This window comes from Wyeomyia smithii, chromosome 2 (assembly GCF_029784165.1).
Source record: "Wyeomyia smithii strain HCP4-BCI-WySm-NY-G18 chromosome 2, ASM2978416v1, whole genome shotgun sequence".
In the NCBI taxonomy this organism is placed as follows: Eukaryota; Metazoa; Arthropoda; class Insecta; order Diptera; family Culicidae; genus Wyeomyia; species Wyeomyia smithii.
The window spans coordinates 114,604,462-114,617,795 of NC_073695.1; the positions used below are offsets into that span (position 1 = coordinate 114,604,462).

Consider the following 13,334-nt stretch of genomic DNA (forward strand, 5'->3'; position numbering starts at 1 on the left):
CCTCGCCACACAGGAAATCTTTTAAACGTCATGGACCAACAAACTTCATGGACAAGAGTTGATATGCGATAACGCACACATATATGAATTTTGACAGCAGTAAATCCCCCCTGGCGATGACGCACAAAGTTCACACTGTACAAAACCCTGATAGGACCGGTAGTCCTCTACGGAATCGAGACAACAACGCTTCTTGAGGAGGATCTTAACGCTCTTGGAGTTTTCGTACGGAAGGTGCTGCACACTACCTACGGTGGAGTACAGACGAACGACGGAGAATGACGACGGTGCATGAACCATCAGCTTCACGCGCTGCTTAGAGAGAACCCGATTGCACATCTGGCGAAAGTCAATAGGATGCGGTAGGTCGGATAACAACCCTGTGAAATCACTTCTCTCCAGCAACCGTGCCGGCTGTAGAAATAGATGGGCGCAGATGGCTCGACCAGATAGAAGGAGACTTGCGAGTGATTAGACGCCTGGGGAACTGGCGAAACACAGCCCAAAACCGAGCAACATGACGACAACTTCTTGATACAGCATGAGCCACCACGGTTCTCGTCTGATTGGTACGGTAAGTCTGATTTTGGTTTAAGTGTGGACATTGTGGATGACGTGATTTGAAGGGAATTAGCCTAAAAATTCAGAAATTATCTCGGGTTTTCTTTCTCACTGATTGCTCAGCGAACTTTTCTTAAATTCTGAACTACTCGTAAAACTTCTTGGAAAAAAATGTGATTAAGCCATCTTTACGCTGACATGAATTCACTTCGAATTACATACACATACGAGGATTACATACACAAAGTGTACTTTTCGGATGAATTAAAAATATGTAAACATTTTTGTATACAAATATATTTTGACTCCAACCGTTCTAACTCTTATGATCTAACTTTTTTGATTTGACACTGATATCACACTTTAAAAGATAACTAAAATTTGGTTCGTGCTTCAACTTCTAATGTCGACAAACAATACACTTGATTCGACTTCAGATAGTATTTTTTGTAGGAGTAGCTTTAATCCTAGTTGCTTCATTCTGTTGCAACAATCACATTCACATTATTCAGTTTAATCGCTCTCTGTGTGTTCGTATCGTATAACCTTATACGAAAATGCTTATGTTCAATACCTGATCCCTTTTTCAGTTTTATAATTGATCCAATATCGTGACTTGACAAAGTTCCTGTGTTCAAGCGCAATTGCACTTAGATGTTAGAATGAATTGCAGAGTTGAATTAGGTATATTCTAACCTAGCTTTGGAAAAATATCAGTTGATTTATTCGAATTTATTATAATATAATCGTTTCAACCTTTTAATTATCCAAACTTCAAATTACCCAATCTTCACAATCAACGTTAAAAAGGGTGCTTCGAAAAACGCAAATGGGAAAAATTCTCTAAGCGGATCGTAATTAATGTTTGTTTTTCAAAGATGTTGTCTGTTGTTTATCGAATCGAAAATCCGGTTTCGGTGAAAATACAGCAGAAACACATCTATATATAGTGGCGTGCATAATTGATACCTATCTGATACTACATGCCGGGTGTCAAGTGGTTTGTCATGTTTGCTTTCATAGACAATAGCCAATTTAACTCGAATGTGTCGCTTAGAAGCGGTTATATAACTTCTTTCCGTAATTATATATTATAGTACAGCACTGACTGGTTGTGGGTTTGTCATATAGATAGAACAAAAACTGGCATACATAGCTTCTTCACTAATTGTGAATCTGAGTGTAAAATATAAATCTGCAATGCTTACCTAAAATGCGCCTACAAGTATTTTCAATATTTTTTCGCTGAATAGGCTCTTCGTTATTTTTTATATATACCTAATTAATTTTACCTTAATTGGGAATTAAGCTTCACACGGTGATCAAGGTTAGATCAAGATAAAGGGTAGATGTTAAGGAGAAAGGGCGAATCATGATCAAAGAGTGTATCTTACCATACTATATTCGTATATTTGCGTATTATAAAACAGTAGAGCATAGAGTAGGGAAAAGGATATGGAATATAAATAGTGGCAGTAGTTCTAAGGAGGAATCAGTTTATTTCCTGTTTAAGATGAAATCTTCGGCATTCGAGAGAAAACTTTTAAATACAAGAAGTTACTAAACAGAGTGTAAACCTATGTTTAGAAAGGACTGGATAATCCATTTGGAGGAATAATGCGATTCAAAGATAAATGTGTTCTTTTCATCGCTGTATTGTACAGAACGCACAGGCTTGGGAGATTAAAATTTCTCGTGCGGGGAAGTCTTACGAACGTTGCGATCCTATTATATCCTGTGGAGCCAAGAGTCATTTCTTCTACTTTCCATGAGTATTATAGTGCTTTACCGTCTTCCGTTCTTTCCAGGTTCGGGTCCCCTCTCCATATTCTGTGAATCAGATAGAAAAAATGGTAAAAATATTAAAAATTTTAGAACAACAGGCGGGTAATCTGCGTCACATAAATCTAATGTTTGTGTATGTATTATTTATGAATTTAACATGTACAAAGATTGTACGATTTTTTTTTATTCAGTAAAAGATTTCTTTTGTGTAGTCAAACGATTAAATGTGTTACAGAACGTCAATGAGCAAAACTGAAATGAAATCAACCTCTAATCGGCTGTCAGGAACAGACTTTTCGAGTCATGCGGAAGAAAGAAAAAACTACATACCGGGAAGCGTTTCAATCGGCAATATGTGACCGTTGCTTCTCCTGCAGGCCTCCTTAGGCAGAACATTTTCTGGATGAATGACCCCACTGCAGCATACTTTCGTTTTCTCGCCGTTGTTGAATTTGACCTGTTTCTTCAGTAGCAGAGAATTTTGCCGGCAAAAGTCCGGGGGTGAATTCAATGGTGGAGCCACCGTTATAGCTTCGGAAAGAAAAAAAAAACATACACACAGTCAAGATGACAGATTGAAAATAACTCAAGTGATAACGTTCTGTATTGGAGTGTATAAGACACACAGAAGTATGTCAAGAATATGTTTATATATTTGAGAAGCGTGGGTTTAATCCTATATAAGCTGTCGAACATGCCAACCATAGAAAGCTTCAGAATATTTTTGAACAGAGCTCTTGTATATTGTTATTTTGAATGGTTCAAACACCTCTCGAGAAGGTAGAACGAATTATCAAAACCGATATCGCAATTTTCGGAACCAACGTAAAACGTTTCCTATATGACATTTACGACAACCGAACGGTCGTTAAAAATTGCTTTACTGGTAATAAATGTTACACTTCCTCTACTTACTGCTGTGAATCGCACCATTCGTCTGAGTTTCTTCCGGAATTAAAGTACAATTTGTGTGGGGACACATTACCGGACTTCGGATGGATTTCCCCTGGGGTAGACAAGTAGCAGCTGGCGGACTATACTGGATGTTGAGAGACTGTGAAGATAAACAGAGCAACAATAGTAATGGAAGAGTACAATCAACGATAAACAGAGCTACAATAGCCATGAAAGAGTAAAGCCATTGCCACAAATGGGTGATTATAACAGACAATTACCATAAATGGGTACTAATTGGAATGCATAACCTGCCTGTCTGGACATTGTGTTCCAGAGATTGAAAAAAAGGATTTCTGTTTCCATTTTTTTTTAATTTAAAGGATACTTAGCTGCTTTTAGTAGAAATTAAAGCTTACAGAATTGATTATAAAGCTATATGTTATATTTTCTTATTTTATTGTGCCATAAAAAGAAATAGGTTTAAGTCATTTAATAATTTACATGATTCGTCATGTTTTCAGTTTTTCAAGTTTAACGGAGCTTACAGACTTTACGAATCTAAAATTTTTTAATAAATTTTTGAAGATTTGTAAAATCTGTTCATATCATAGAAATCACAGAGTTATAATATTTTTTCTAAACTGACAGATAGTTCAAAATAGAAATTCTTAATGCTTGGACAGACTCTACAAATTTCCTTAATTTCACAGTTCTTCAATTTCAAAGTTCTATAGTGTTTGGGAATTTAATAAAAAATATATGCAGCTTTTTAAAGTATTTCTTTTTTTATCAATCAAGACGAAATAATTAATCATTTTCAATATGATTTTTTTGTTGTTGATCAAAATTGATTTCTACCTTCATCGAAGTGACAGATGGCAATACATTCAGTTGGAATTTTTATTTTTATATGTATTTCAACTATTAAAAGTTTAAGTATTGTTAAGTAGTCACTGTGAAATATGGTTCGATATTGAACGAAAAACTTTATCGAGTTTTGTAGCAGCTGAATAGAGCAGTGCAACGAATCTGTTTTCCAAGGTATGAGATTGAAATTATTGAAATTTGAATGTTATTGACCGAATATTCATTAAATTTAAAGCTATTAAATCAAGGGGCTCTATTGTAAGTGAAAACATAAGTAGACTAAGAGGACTTTGTGTCATGGATTTAGACTGCTAGACTATAAGTTTTATTTATAGTTTTTAATTGAGAATTAATGTTCCATGAGAGAAATGCATGGACTGAGAACAGTAATGGATCAAGTTACCTGCAAATTTTTAAAGTTTTGGAATTTAGCATATATTATTTTTTTGCAAAATTTCTCTTTTTGACAAATTTACATAAAAGTTCAACATGTGTACTTTTTTTTGTAAGATTTGGGACCACTGCGACCATTATTTTGATCTTTTGTGGTAAACTTGTGTACTTACACTTGTGAAAGAACAATTCTCCGCTGCTCCTCGGCCGGCCCTGTATTCCTGATACTGGGATATCACGCAGAGCAGGCAATAAATCTGGAGGTAGGAAAAAGAAGATAGCTATAAATTATCCTTTGGTTTTAGTACCTACACTTATAATAGCGAAAAATTTGAATATTCTAGCAATCAGAATTTTGCAGATAACATTTATGTAACATGGAATGGTAGCTAGAATGCTTTTCCAGAAATTATCTTTGGGACCATACTTAAATGACGTAGCATTTATGGTGGGAGGGGGGATATCATCATTTTGTGACAAGCTGTGACAAGGGGGGAGGGGGGGTTGTAGTAAAATCGACGTAGAATTTTTTTTTTCAAAAACTGATTCTTTTGCAGGAAAAATGTATTCTAAAAATACACTAAAACATTGCACAAAGTATTGCAGCGAGATCTGTCGAAATGTTTTCATCTATGGCATTCTGAAATCTTCTAATAGCTCTGCTACATAAACAATCACTTGGATTTCCAAACACACAATCTGTTTTGAATACAAAAATCGTTGCTTTTTTGTGGCTTTTAATAGTGAAAATTACAAGATACTCGTTTCATTTCCGGAATAGTTTCTGTGCTCTCTGCAGACATAGATCATACTAAGTTGTTTAAACACCTTTACTCCTTGTACCAAAACATAAGCCCTTCGAAGCAGAAGATGCAGTCTATAAGTTGTAAATAAATTGAATTAGACACGGTTTTTTTTTTTCAAGTATTTTTTGTATGTATGATACTACAGTAAGGTTTTGTTTATGTACCTCGTAAAAACCCGCGTTAATTCGAAGATCCACGTAAAAAAACGCGCGAATTAAAAAATCTGCGTAAAAACCGCGTTATTAAAAAATCCGCGTAAAGTGAACCAGCAAGAAGGGCTTAGAAAAAACCCGAGACGCTCTAGAACCAGTATTTAAAATTGTCCTCTTTGACGGTCATTCCGGATCTTTCGGACGGCGGTGGGTATTTTTTCGACTAAGTCTTCTACTAGATAAACACTTAAACGTTTCTGGTTCCAAACCCACGTTAATTCGAAAATTCGCGAAAAAGTTGTTGAATTAGCGCGGTATCGCGTAAAAAAACCGCGTTAATTAAAAAATCCGCGTAAAAAACCACGTTAATTAAAAAATCCGCGTAAAAAACCACGTTAATTAAAAATTCCGCGTAAAAAAACCTCGTAAAAATTCCGCGTCTAAAAAACCGCGTAAAAACCCTGACTGCACGTATTTCTGTACGTTTCTTCAGAAGCTGGGAGGGGGGGGGTTAATCGAATGCTACGTTTTTTTTTCAGGGGGGGTTTAGGTTTTGTGACCAAATGCTACGAGGGGGGAGGGGGGGCTTGAAAATCATGAAAAAAATGCTACGTCATTTAAGTATGTTCCCTTTCGAGAATTGACTTGGAGAAGTTTTCATATATATGTAACACTAAAAAGTAATAAGTGTATGCTACTTTTAATTGCATTATTTTTCAGGTGTCATCAACATAAAACTCTTACGCGATTATAGGCAGTATACCGTGCTGGATCGAAATCCGTACACCTTGATGTTTTTTCAGTTTTAAGCATTATAAAAATAAAAATTCATATGATAGTTACATGTAAATTGTACATGTAATCATCATATGAATTTTCATTTTTATAATGCTTAAAACTTAAGAAAAACATCACGGTGTACGGATTTCGATACTGTACGGGTTTCGATATAGCACGGTACCATTTATGCAGAAAAGCGAAAAGAGTAAATCTGGGTCGCAATAACAATTTCCGTTATGTCAATATATACCAATGGATAAAAAATGGTGCCGGTGCTTTTTACTTTCGGACATTCGAGTAAACTCATCGAGTGTCACGTATACGAATTTGTATATTTATTTTTATTATACACAAAAAACAGTGAAAGGAACAGTGATGAAGAAGGATACCTTAAGTAAATCATTTATTGATAATTTCAAGAAATAATATTTTCACCAACGTTACTCACTGATAACTGGTGTTAGTGCAATTTCATATTAATTTTCATTGTCCGGTGTGAAATGTAGTATGATTCAAAAGAAAGAAAACTTTCGGCAACATATGTCGTGAATACTGACTGCTCTTTTGTTCAACGTTATGTACAAAATGTTTAAATATCAATAGTTTCAAATGAATGAAAAGTCATCAACTTTTGTCACAACTAAAGATGATTTGAGATGGAGGAATGGAAACCAAAAAGTTATAAGCAGTTGAAAATCACACGATTCTTACATTTCTATCAACCTAATAGCAAGCACTTCCTCCCACATACCCACACATATACATCGACATCCGCAATGCAAAAACTTTTACTAAAGTAGAAACCAGAAAATAAAAAGATGGGTAGGCGAAATACCGCTTAACCACCTCACACGGAATTTGAAACTATCATCGATATGCGAATTGTAATTGCCACCAGAACATCTGCTTTTCAGGATTTTTTGTGAGAAAACAAACAAAAAAACCCCAATTGCTATCTTCCAGCGTCCCCAGTGAGAGAGAGAGCAAGATCCGAAAACGCCAAATTTTTTTCGAAAAATATTAAAGAGCAGTGTTTTCAATCAATCCGCCTGTGAATCTGAATGAAAATCAAAAAGTCAGATAAAATTAATGAATATTCGGGAAATGGATTTTGACGAAGTTCGTGCCTCATTGTAGGGTCCGATTGGACGGAATCCAGGACAGTTTGGGGGTAATGCCATTCTGTAATTCGTCTAATGTTTGGGAGTACGCGTTTTGGCAACACACTGCTCGTGTTATTTTCAAGATAATGTGATATGAGTTTAACACCGAGTAGCAGTTTTGTGACGAAATGTGACAAGAGGGACGGTGGGGGGCCAAGTCATGCTTCGTAGCAAATATGAAACTAAGAAAAATTGGATTATTTCTAATTGTTTTTTTTTTTTTATCACTGTTTTGTCTGTGTAGGGTCAATTTTATTACTTTCTTGTCTTTTCTTGTTCATCAAAGATTTTTTTTCATACCTGTTGGGTACATTTTCCACTGTGACCAGGGATTTGGCCTTTTGTGGCGGGCCCCGATTTAGGGCAAGCCTCATCAGGGTGTCGTATTATTATTATTTGGTTCATTGGTTTCCGCTTGCTGAATATAGGCCTCGTCCCAATACGGTATTCCTGAACGAATAAAGTTCACTGCTTTATTGGGAGAAGTCATCCAAATATCTAACGGTATTAAGAAGTATTTATCAAAGAATTGCCTCCCCTTAAGAAGTGCTTCGCAATCATATAGTAAATGTTCCGAGGTTTCTCTATCTAGGTTACAAAAGCGACAGGCATCATGTTGTTATTTACCTATCTGTTTAAAGTAATATTTACTTGGGCAGTGGCCCGTGTTTTGGGTAAATCTTTTAGATTGTCGAGCTGTTTTGTTGTTTTTCCAGGTGTTTTCTATCATTGATTTTTCCCACTTCTTCAGTTCCATTTTGAGAGCAGGAACTCCAGTGCGGCCGTCAGGAACTGAAGACCGGGACGTGCATGCGAGAGAGAGGGAGAGTGACCCGGAATGACATACCTGCAACAGATTAACCGTGATTAATAGCGCTATTGTACAATGGCCGTCGCCTCGTTGCACAACGTATCTTTCGCCCTATCCACCGTGCTTGTAGACGAGGGGGAAACCCATCAGTTTGGGCCTCGAAGAGTGGGGTCCATCGGACCTCTTCGGGCCTTCTCCTCCAGAACGTTCGTTTCTCACCGTCGAAAACGTGTGACGCTGGTCACCAGCACTTCCGCCAAGAACAGTATGATTCTTCTAACTTGTACTCCTTTATTCTTCGACGTCCAGCTGCCGGCCGAAATCCTTCGGCTCCAACCGCTTTTGCTGCCGTTTCACCTGTCGTTGATGGTAAATTACGCCCCACAAATCAAATCCAGCGGCAGGTGGAATAAAAAGTCTTCGGGTTGGGAACTTTCCTTTGTAAACCAGCGGTCGTGCGGATCCCTTTGTAATCCAGTGGTTCTATTAGTTTTTAGGGATACACACGTCGCGTTTTTTTATCGGAACTCGTGTACGGTCGTGTTTCGGTTCCGACATCCAAGCGGAGCAGGCAACAACGATCCTCACTCTACCGAGGTCAACTTCTAACTCGCTGTTCGGTTTTCTTTGCCTTTCTCTCAACCTCTCTTCCTCTTTGTGGTGTTCGGGCGAATTTTCGCCAGCCCATTGAACTGAAATTGCTCCGCGTTGTTAGTGAGTTACTCCTAAGTAGTTAACTTTTGAAGAAAGTTCTATTTTCGTTTCATTAAACCATAAATTCAGAATTTTTTTTCCTGCGTGTAAACATAATACAATGGTTTTCTTTGGATTTATCGATAGCCCCTCCTTTTTGCACCACATTGTAGTTAAATTTAAAGCATGTTGGAGTCTATCTCTGATTACGTGCTCGTATTTTACACGAACAATAACTACTATATCGTCCGCAAAACCAATTACTTCATAGCCCTGTGATTCTAGTTGTGTCAATAGTTCATCAACCACAGCACATGACCACAGCAGGGTCGAGAGAACCCCTCCCTGTGGGCATCCTTTTGTAGTCTTTATTGTTACTATTAGCTTCCATGATTGCATGGTTCATTTATGATACAAGTTATGTTTTTAGTATTAAAATTTGCAAAAAAATCTAGAGAGGGGTCTGACTTTGTGACTAAAGTGACGGAGTGTTGTCATAGGCGTAGCCAGAGGGGGGCAGGGGGGGGGGGGGGTGATGCCCCCCCCCTAAATGTTGACATTGGTGCAGAATTTTGTTTCCAATAACTCTAATAGCACAAAACGACATCTTTAGCCCATCTGTGTAAAGTATTAGCCAGATAAAAAATAATTGATTGAAATGCTTGCGCTATGTTGCGTGGAATTGCAAAGGTTTTTCAGATGATTCACCAAGAATATTGCAGCGGCAAAAGTACCGGGCAAATCCGCCTGCATCAACTAGTTTGGAGTTTTGGAACCGAGCTGTGACAATTCCTTACCTTGATTCGCTTGTAACCACACTGGAAACACGGTTCGATGAAGATAGTGCACCTGCCTACGCGTTGTCCTTGCTGCAACCCGCTAACGTAATACGCATGTCGTTGGAAGAGTTCAAGCGCAAAATCAAAAATTTCGTAATTTTTCATGAAGTTGACAATTTTGTTGGAGAGGTGGAAGTTTTGTATTAACATTGCAGCAGCATGAGAGCAGACCGTAAGAACTTGGAAGAGTTGGATCTTATAGACCTGCTAGCTAAAGCCCGTTCTTTCTTCCCTGCGACTGAGAAAGCAGTTAAAATTTCACTTGCTCTACCAAGGAAACATACACGATTGAACGCTCGTTCAGTACATTACGTCGGATAAAAACCTGGCTGAGGTCAACAATATTTGAACAGCGGTTGAGTGCTTTTTCAACAACAATCGTGAAAAGACACATGAACCGCTTCCGGAACGTTTGACGTTTGATGCCCGAAGATTTTATTGAGAATCTTGACTGTGTCTTCAATCTTCACGTCCTTGGGAAGCTTTGACGGGTTGAAGTTGCGATAGCGGCTGTGCGAATGGGTGTCCAGCTTCCGGAAAAGTAAACGTATCTTCGCCGCATCATTCAGCTGGTCTGCATCGTTCTCGAAGAGGTCCTGGTAGCGGCTAAACAACAACGTCCGAACGTAATTTCGTTTTCTTCGTCGAAGACAAATTCGATGATGTTCGAAGAGAGGGACTCCAAAATCTGCTCCGGGGTTTGATACTGACGCTGCTGCTGCTGGACCGCTATCCGCTGTAAAATGTGGGCCATCTTGTGAATCATATCTTGAATTCCCGGTTGCGGCTGCTGATCAACTCTATCTTCTGCCATGTTCGTGGATTCTTGAGATCCTCGTCGCCAAAATAATATGTCCAGAGGTTTAAATGAACTTAGGAGTTTTTACTAAAGAACATCTATTCATATTCGAGGTTGGACAAAGAATAATCAAAATTTCCACTCTGATTATCACTCTGACAACTTTTCACTGGTTGCTTTAATGTAACAATTTTTCAAAACACACTAAAGTCGCTTCCTACGCGGGGATACGCGCCGCGTAAAATAACGCGTAAATTCTGGAATCCACGTAAAAAAACGCGTAAATTTCGGAAATCCACGTAAAAAAACCGCGTAAATTCCGGAATCCACATAAAAAAAGCCCACGCAAAAACAACCGCGTAAAAAGCGACCTTAGTGTACGTTTTTTTTACTTCTAAAATTTTGAAGAGCTTGAAATTCTGGCTACGCCCATGAGTGTTGTAATACACATGGTATTTTTTCAACTTATTTATCAAACAATTTTTCCGAGTTGTGTAGTTGTATTAATCTAGCTGTTTATTTGTACAACACAACAACAAGAAAATTTCAAACATAATTCAAACTAGCTCGACAGTTAACAGACGACCGCGTTTTAGCGTCACTTTTTAATCGCGTGAAATAAATGTAGAACTGGATATTACATAACTTGCAAAGTAAGAAAGATCAGCATTGCTTCAATATCGTGTTTAAGGCCTTAAGAAAGGCCAACTGTAATTTGTACTTGGCAAGAGGAACGAAACAATTCACTTTAAGCTAGTGTATTTCTTAATAGCTTTAGCTTCGGATCCAGTCTACTTGGCTAGCTCTCCTGGTAACAGCGATAGTACGGAAGGCTAAACTTGGCTGCTCTGCCGCTTGTCCGTGGCCTGCTTGTATCTTCGATGCCATCCTAATGACAATTTTGTTAACGGTTGAACAGTTGACGGAAAACTGAAGCACCACACGCCAACGTTCGTCTTTATACCTTAAAAAAAACAGCGCGCAACGCAGCCCAACCATTTTTCTACTTTCTTCCATAATACCATGTGCGAAGCCCCGCCCATTTGTCGTGTTAGTCCTCTCCGTAGGTATTTAAGACAGCACGCACGAGTTTATTTCATCACATCATCATTCATTCGTCTACTGATTTAAACTCGATTAAGATGTTTATTTGAAAATCGGTTCTAGTTCACATTTATTACTCGTGTTTCTCGTGATTACGTTTCTGCGACGTGGGTGGTAAATGTAGAAGAAGACGCAAAGCCTGAGCTAAGGCGGCTAACGCCAGCGTCACTCTTTGCCCAGGGAAATGTTTTTCAGAATATCCGAGCTGTTCTATCTCGAAGTAAACAGGAAAAAAGGCAGTATTCGATTGATTTGTAGCTTTGTAATAAATTAAGCTTTTTAAGGATGATCACTCGCTTTCAAATCGATCAATTAATGAGTATTACGTGTGTATACTAAGCAAAGCCTTGGTGCTACATACCATATCGGAACTCGATCTTCTGTTTTATTATACACAGAGTTCGATGCCAACTGTTTAGTGTAGAGGACAATTACGGGGCTGGCGCTACGATCCTACTGACTCTAACAGTCTCTTCCGAGCCAGGACTCGAACCTACGACGACTGGCTTGTTAGACCAGTATCGTATCTCGAGACTAGCTGGGAGAGTTTTACTATTACTATGAGTATACTATTGATAGCAAAAATCAACGTTATTCTTGAATTAGCCACCACTAAAAAAGCCAATTAAAAGCATCGTTAATACCCACCTATAAGGCACAATAATAAATATGCAACCTGCGATAAAGTTTTTGAATGAGTTTATCAACTTCTCCAGCGAACGTGTTGCCAGCATTAATAATATAAAAGCGTTTATTCGCGATGTTTGTTCGCAAATAGGGCTGTTGAAAAATTTTCATAAGTTGCGTTGTTTATCAAATTCGAGTTGCATTAATCAGATTCCATGTTGGCTATTCAATGAAGAGTTACTTGATTCGAACAGATATTTTATGACTCATGTATGAAAGACTCTCAACAAAGCATTTGTTAGTACCATCCCAACGAACGATTGTATTATATAACAGCTTATTAAGCTGGAGTTCTTTCCGTTGAATAGCAGCTCCACAAGCTATAAATCAACAAAATTGTTTGTCGAAAGGTGTGCGTGTTCTACTTCAGTTATGCGGTCGTGTCTTAGATACAACCTTCTACTATCTTGGATAAAACCCAGATCTTATGTATCTACCGCGTCTACCTAACGAAAACAGCAAAACAATGAAAACAATCCGATCCGATCTGCCTTAAAAAACGTGTGAATTTCGATATCTACTCGAAAGACTGCGAAAATTCCGAATTTATCTGTATTTGTAAATGTGTAACGAAACTCATTGGGTATTATTTCGCTGCATCCACTGGACTGATTTCAACAATGCCGACGGTAAATGAAAGATGTTCTAGTTCTATTAAATTCTGTTTATTTTTTTTTTTATTCTCGCTTATTTTCCGTCTGTCTAGTTCCGCCACTGTTGTGGCCAATCACCGACGCCAAGGGAGGCGACTCCACACCCAGGACCCTAACTCACGACCCGTTTATTAACGGACCGGCGCCAACGGCTTTACTTCCTCATGGGATGGAAGGCGTGATCCCAGAGATTTTTCGCCTCAGAAAATCTCCCGGTGTCGGCTAGGATTGAATCTAGACCAGTTGGGTTGGTTGTGAGTGGATCACGCCACCTCACAACCATCGACACCTATGTCGGCGGTGGGATTCGAACCCAGGCGTCGAGCGTGGTTGGCGGAGACGTT

The 13,334-nt window shown here is 38.4% G+C and overlaps 1 protein-coding gene across 2 annotated transcripts in view; it reads right to left on the bottom strand.

Annotated features, from left to right (window-relative positions):
* Window positions 1-848: 848 nt before the first annotated feature.
* Window positions 849-13,334, bottom strand: part of LOC129721094 (uncharacterized) — a 162,052-nt gene continuing 149,566 nt past the window's right edge. For both annotated transcript variants that reach the window (XM_055673226.1, XM_055673227.1), the window contains 4 exons: window positions 4,677-4,760; window positions 3,262-3,400; window positions 2,677-2,877; window positions 849-2,391 (listed from right to left, as the gene is read on the bottom strand). In XM_055673226.1, the coding sequence (XP_055529201.1) occupies window positions 2,321-2,391; window positions 2,677-2,877; window positions 3,262-3,400; window positions 4,677-4,760 (495 nt within the window). In that variant the 3' untranslated portion in view covers window positions 849-2,320. The remainder of the gene's footprint in view (window positions 2,392-2,676; window positions 2,878-3,261; window positions 3,401-4,676; window positions 4,761-13,334) is intronic.